We start from the raw sequence: 7,607 nt of genomic DNA, 5'->3' as shown, positions 1-7,607 counted from the left end.
GTGTGTTGAGGCAAGTTGGAGCTAAACTCTGCAGGACACCGGCCCTCCAGGACCGAGTTTGGGCACCCCTGGCTCAGACAAAGTAGTCGGAGAAGGAATGAGCATTCTGTTCATTATAAGGAGCTTTTACCCATTGGACCGTGTGTTCAAGGCTCATTTCTGCCATTTCTAATGTGTGTAAATCAGAGTGTTGGCAAACATTCAAAAAGATAACACATCGAGGAATTAGACATTTACATATATATATATATATATATATATATATATATAAAATGTAAATATGTAAAATTGTAAATATATTCATTTAACCTTAGCATTGGTTGAAGTTAACTTTAAAATTGTGGTTTTAATATATAAATATTTAAGTATATATTTGTTTTATATTTAAAGTTTTTATTAAATTTCTATCTGAATAAAAAATTTGCACAAAAAAAAATTAGACTATAAAATGTACAGGGTCACGGCCTGAAAAAGGTTGACGACCCTTGATCTAACTTGAGGGTTGCATAAGGACAATGAATCTTACTAGGGCTGCACAATAAATCGCATGCGATATTTAATGCGCATCTTGTCAGAAAGCCGGTTCTGTAATCAGCGGTAAATCTCCATCACCTGCGTGCTTTCACATTGAGCAGCTTTAACTACACAGAGCCGTTGTTCACTGACGAGCTGCGCAAAAAATCACGCGAATATGAACGTGGTTTTGCGCAACTCGTCAGTGAACAACGGCTCTGTGTAGTTAATGCTGCTCAATGTGAAAGCCCGCAGGTGATGGCGATTTAACGCTGATTACAGAACCGGCTTTCTGACAAGATGCGCGTTAAATATCGCATGCGATTTATCGTGCAGCCCTAAATCTTACGTAGACATTTTTTAAATAATAATAATAATATGATTGCATATGAATTCATAACCATATATACAATCTATTCAAAGCTACAAGGGTTAAATGCATACAAATAAGTGAATGCAATAAGTGAATCCTTCAACTACAGAAGTAAACACTCATAGAAGCACAGTCTGACCTTCAGAAAGACATAGTGAAGGAAAAGATGAACAGAAAATATTAGAAAAGAAACAACAGTAGGGAAAAAGCAGTATATATGAATTCCTAAATGCCTCATGCTTAAGTTACATTAGAATTCATCTAGAAGCCCAAAGAAACACATACACTGAGTGAACTGGATTATCCAGTAGCCTGGCAGTTTCTGGATTAGCTATTAGTCTGGCAGTGTGCGGAGGATAAGAGACTTCACTGAGCTACAAATGAGTAGCTGTCAGGGAGCAGGAGACAGACAGGGAGACAAATCCACAGCTCCCTCAGGGTATATGATCTCTCATTAGTTTTAATTAATCATTCTTATTAATAATCCTCGCAACCTCAATGAAATTAAAACTTCTGCCAGGCAAATAAAAAAAATGATGCGTCTGAGTTAGATAAACTAAACTGGCCTCGCAATAAATTATCATGCCGCTGCTAAAACAGATGGGGCCTGGGGATAAATTTACATGGGTGGGCCACCCTACCACCAGGCTCCAGTGAGAAAACTTAGGCTATATCACAGGAACATAGAGGGCCCTCATCATCACAGGACCCGGAACCTTTAAGTATGTTTTTTGATACAACTAAATTATTTCTTTTGTTCAGTAAACCCTTTTTGCCATATAAATGGTGAAGTCAAACAGCCTAAAATAATTAAAAACTAGATTATAGAAAGAAAGCACCATTCTCAAGCAAGCTTATGTTATCATTAACAAAAAGAGTGGCAAAAAGCACAATGGTAATATGATGATACTCTTTGAAGTACATTTAAATACTGTGGTAATGCCATGGAACTTGAATATAGAACCAAAAAATGCACTACTAGTCAAACCTTTGGACACACTTTTCTTTTTTCTTGTTTCTCATGATCTTAACAACATTTTGGTATAAAGGCTTCTGCTTAAATGCCTGAAATTACTTTTCAAGACGAAATATAATTAAATTTAAATTTTTTTAATTTTTATTAATTTTTTTAAATAGATTATTTTATATTTTTATTTTATTTTTATTCATTTCTTTTTTATGGAAATGTTGGACCGGTGTGTGAAGAAAAAGCAGTCGGCAAGTGTCCAACACACATGGGAATTCTTCATTAGTGTTTAAATATGAAATGTAAAACTTAAATAACATAATTTTCACTACAATAAATAACACTACAATATTGTATTGGTTGATTAAATGCCAAATGGAAATCTTTCAGTGGGATAACTGCCTCTTTTAAATCAATTATGGCACACTCATCCGCTTCGCCCATGTAGACCTACTGCACCAGTTGTGCACTAAAACAGCTTATAAATGAAGTAAACATCAATAAAGTATGAGAGATGTCCATCAATATGTGGATTAAATGTGATAGAGGCTTTATGCCCTGTTGGCCCTGAGGGTCTCAACAATAATGAAATTAGACAGTAATACCATAGTACTTTGATATATATCATGGTACTAAATGACCACCATACTCACATCCCATAGAATATAAATGCTACTTCAAAAAGAATACTACAGTAATACCATAGAACCACATCCAAAAAAAAGATGTACTTTTTTGTTGGTGTCTTTTTATGTTGATAGCCTTGCTTTCATTTCCTCATACTGGTGAATAAAGATAGGCCTATACTTGTCAAGCTGTTCACTGAAGCACAGAGAAAGTCTTGTTGGCCCTGCCAAAATTACAAGCAAAGATAGAATGGAACACAAATTATCCTCGCAACAAGAGCCAGGCTACAGACGTGACACTAAAAGCAATTTTAAAACACTGGTCTGGGGGCTTATTAAATGAACATGTTAAGCCATGAAAGATATAACAGAAGCACATCGTATTTGCTCAACAGGTCAGCAGCACATGAAGTGTCAAACAAACAAAGCCAACAGATATTTCTGTAAGTCCTGTGAAATTTTCCTGGTTTTATTAATCAAGCCCCAGAAGTGAATTAGTGAATTCTATTTTAATATGTGTCCATTGTGGTTGTCTGTTGATTAACTTTATTGTCTGAGTGTTAGTCTTTAACACACAGACCTCAAGGCAAAAGCTGAAATGCACAAACAACAGTTATTAAACAATGCATGCGTGATAATTAATAAACTTAATAAACCTAATTAATAAAGAGCATAATTAAACTATTGGTTAAAATCATTTTTGTTCCATTTTGTAATCATTTATTGTAAATAAAGTGAAGAAACCGTTTTCACCATTGTTATATCAACACCTTTGTTACCGTCCATCTAATTTAGTACAATAATTTCTGCTATTTTTCTTAATTGTAAGTTCTCAGAGATTCAACTCCATTTCAGTAATTAATAATTAAATTCAAATGTGAACAAGTGTAAGAAACTTGTTATCACCATAAGTTGTCACTTTGGCATCACTTTATTTAAATTTAAGACATCAATTAAGTTTTAATGTACAAGACCTTTTCTTCAAGAAATTCTTGGTTTCATTTAAACATTAAAACAGCTATTTGAACAATTATTGTCTTTTATTACCTTTCAAGTCAAATAAAACTAGACAATTCTGTCTTATATAATTTCTTCCAAATAAATGTGAAAACATGTTTAGTTCTTTTCAGAAATTTTCCTATCGATTAACTATATAATTATTGTTATAATGTAGCTCTTCGGTATTGTCTTTGAACACAGCGGGTTATTTATGACAAGGAAAATTTGCTTTTCAAAAAATATTTATCATATTCAAAACAAAAGAAACATAAATCTTTCCTGTTCTAGGACAATTTCTCATCAACCCACGGCACAACCAGTGATGCTGTGGTTCATGGTTTGGATGTGCCCAGAGCGCCACCCTCTGGCGGAGGGATGAACTGCAGCCTTTTTACAACTGCACGGACGCGGTGGCCGATTCGCTCACTCGATACGAGACTATTTTAAGATCTAATCGCTGTGTTCAACAGTTCCCCAAACCGACCGTTGGCAAACGCAAACATATATAATTAATTATCCCAGTCACAAAGTACTAATAGCTATTTTAATTATGAGCGTACTAAGTAGGCTATGTATTATTGACGGAGTAAACTTTTCTTAATCCAGTCTGAGGTGTCATTTATAAATGTACAGCTTGAGCCTAGAATAGCCTTAACATACAGTCATTTTAAATAGATTAAATATATAATAATATAATATAGCCTAATAACAATACTTTAAGAGAAACCAGTCATCTTTCCGGTCAAAATGAGATACGCTTGGCTCCACAAGAAAAAACTGAGGTAAATAACGATACAGATCAGTCATTAAAAGGTATGATTCGACTATAAAAAGTCACAAACGACAAATAAAGCAACAGTAGATCTTCTGGAATTCGTTTTCATCTAACATTAATGTTACATCTCCCGTCTGAACATCGGCATTAATAAACAAGATTTCAATTATTAAAGTTTCATCCCGTCTTGGGTTACGGCATTCAAAGCTCGCCAACCTCCGCAAAGTGGCTAAAAAGATACAGAACAGAATGCAAACTTGCCTGGAAAGAACTCTCCAAATGTGAGTTGGACCTGAAAAGCGAGCAGCAGAACGGCGAAGTAGTTCCTTTGGTCCATTCTCGCGGTCACTGCTTCACATCGTCGCTGTCCGTCCGCGCGCGAGAGAGCTGACGGTTTCCCGGCATTGGTGATGTAGCGCGCGCGACTCGAGCCGCCAGTCGACAGCTGTTTGATTGTTGGCTTTCTGTACTGCTACGACAGGGTGTGGGGGGAGGAGAGCGGGTGCGAATGAACGAGGAGAGGGTTCCAATATCCCCCAGGTCCTTAGACCTGCCTGCCAGCCCGTTCTGACACGAACTACACGTGAAGTGAAGGTTTGCGTGCGACAGCGCGCGCTGAAGACGCTCTCTACGGTGCGCACTTGCGCCGTGACTAAAAGCAATTCTACACCCCTGAGCAATGAGTGAGGCAGGTTCCAGACCACTCTAGTTTCATTGTTTTCCACGGTGTTACATGCAGTACAGAGGCCCCAAACTGTATTTGGACACTTAAAAATGTATAAATGCTGTGAGATTACATAAAATATCAAACCAAGTATTTCAAATATAGCACAAGAACACTTATCATGCTAAATATCTCACAAACATATGTTTTAACTGTCAAAACAAAAGACAGATTGCAAAAACTAATACATAAATAATATGGAAACGTTCTGGTTGCCAAACCTTAGTAGAACATACCTATAGTTAAGGGCATGAACTACAGCTGATTAAAGTAATAACAAATTAGGCAGTATATTGGCCCACAAATGTTGTGATCCTGTCTATGACGGCCAAAAGTCTACAATAATAAGGTGCCCAAAAATACCCAAAGCACTATGCTACAGTGATTTTGTAGACAGACAGACAGACAGACAGACAGACAGATAGATAGATAGATAGATCCTTGCTTATGTTTTTTCATTTGTGTGTGTGAGCAAGAGAACGTAAGATCTAGTTGAAGAATGCTTATGGTCAACTCCAAGGTTCATTTATAAGATAGAAACTCCCTGAGTGGGCAGATTTCAGTTACAGTGTTTTATGGTTAGGCCTAATTTATGAATTCATTATTTAGTGATGTGGAAATCAATGCCTCATTAACACAGAAAGGTGCCCTTTCATCCTTCATACCAACCCACTCTAGTCCATGAGCCTTCACTCCACTATCAATCTCATGCTCATCCCATCCTATAGGTTTCAGCTGTGTAAAGGCAAAGGTTTTTTTTTTTTTAATTAACAGAACAGTTATCAAAAAAGCAGGTTTATTCGACACGTTATGTATTTGGTGTCTTATTAATAGTGCTTATTACAGTGCCAATAAAGATTCTTTTAATCAATAAAGAACAGATCTTTTCTTGCGTATGTGACATACATCTGAGTGAAACGGATTACCGAAAATAAAATAAATTGTAGGGCGGTGTCTTAGTTCAATCAGTCGTTTGTTGATTGGATGGAGGCAGATCTGAATGCGAGCTTGCAGCCTATTATGAAAAGGGGCGGTATTTAAGCAGACTAAATAGAGAAGACCTGCAGACATCACCACAGTTTAACTGAAATATAGTTATTGGAGGAAGGGGGACAAAATGACAAATTTAAATGAAAACTCATGCATGGATGAATAGTTCACAATAACATGCATTTGGATATGTATATATATATATATATATATATATGTGGTGAAATTTTATTTCCTGCCAAAATATATGGCAAATATATATCTATCAAATTTATGCTAAATATATGTTGTAAATAACATATTTTCTAATTAAAAATACAGATTTTGTTTAGATGCCAAAATATATTAAAGTACATAAAGGGGAAAGAATATATTTTGTTTTATAAAAAAACAAATAAATAAAAAAACATTTTGGGTAAATGCAGAATGTATTTTTTATGATCTGCTTTGGACAATATATTTCAATTAAATGTATTATAAAAATGGCCAAAAATATTTTGATTAAGTTTTAGTTATGTATAACATCTATATTAGCAATATTTTGGACAACTGTATATTTTGAAATGTATAGCAACCACCTAGCACTGCAGTAAACACTACTCATAATGCCTTAGCAACCACAAAACTACGCCCTGACAACCACACGAAAACACTTAAGCGAGTTCTGCATGGGCCAACACCACTGACATTTCCTTCAAAAAACTTTTTTTTTTAAATACTTTAAATACAAATACTTTAGTAGTTTGAATATTCATAAAACATGAAGAGTGCTAGACCTAGATAACAGCCTAACTCTAGCCGAAATATAATCACTGCTAATGACAAACGCTGTGGGTGTGCGAGTTGCTGTGTGAGTAGTAAGAGAGAGCACATCTCAAATGTACGTCCTCATAACTTCAGATCAATGTGCACCCCCCACGGCCCCCAGTCAGTCACTCCCTATCTCATAACTCTGCAAGACAGCCTCAACTTATTTCCATGCTAACTAGAATGCCTTCAGATCAGTATTACAATGAGAGGACAAGAGTCAACCGTGTGTAGTTTTCCCCTTCCTCAGAATGCACACAGACACAGCGTGATATGCCGTTTCATCTGTTCTTCTCAGCTCTTAAAACAGCTTAGCAGGGTAAAATTAAACTGAGCTGTTTCAAACTCAGGACATACAATGATAAAGAACTGTGTGAAACTCTAATATTGCGTACATGTTACTGCAATAATGCTTCATATAAAATATAAGTACCATATACTTTTATGCTTGTGCTTGACACACATATACATACATATATATATATATATATATATATATATATATATGTGTGTGTGTATAAATATTTAATAATATTTACTAATTCTCTGTAACACCAGCACAAGATGTTCTTTGTATCTTTTTCCAATCATGTTGGAGAACATAATCATCAGATTTTCCACAAACTTGCAGAGTTCATGTCAGCTCAAGTGTTGCTGTTATAAAACCAAAAAGGTAACAAACTAAATACCAAGAAATAGAGAAATTCATATTAATTTTCCAGTTCAAACTTACACAATTTGTTATGCTGATACTCTCACTTGTAACAAAAACAAAAAATATAAGCATTTTCACTGTGAGTATATATATATACTGTATATATATATATATATAT

At 35.3% G+C, this 7,607-nt stretch overlaps 1 protein-coding gene across 1 annotated transcript in view; it reads right to left on the bottom strand.

Moving 5' to 3' along the window:
* The window catches only part of LOC107696410 (receptor-type tyrosine-protein phosphatase T-like), a gene marked incomplete at its 3' end in the record, with an annotated part of 130,439 nt that extends 125,527 nt beyond the window's left edge, over positions 1 to 4,912 (bottom strand). Inside the window, exon 1 of the mRNA XM_016496720.1 lies at positions 4,515 to 4,912. Within this exon, the coding sequence (XP_016352206.1) occupies positions 4,515 to 4,590 (76 nt within the window). The remainder of the gene's footprint in view (positions 1 to 4,514) is intronic.
* Positions 4,913 to 7,607: the final 2,695 nt, after the last annotated feature.

This window comes from Sinocyclocheilus anshuiensis, unplaced genomic scaffold, assembly GCF_001515605.1.
Source record: "Sinocyclocheilus anshuiensis isolate Anshui unplaced genomic scaffold, SAMN03320099.WGS_v1.1 scaffold522, whole genome shotgun sequence".
Lineage (NCBI taxonomy): Eukaryota > Metazoa > Chordata > Actinopteri > Cypriniformes > Cyprinidae > Sinocyclocheilus > Sinocyclocheilus anshuiensis.
This window is presented reverse-complemented; position numbering and strand designations above follow the sequence as displayed.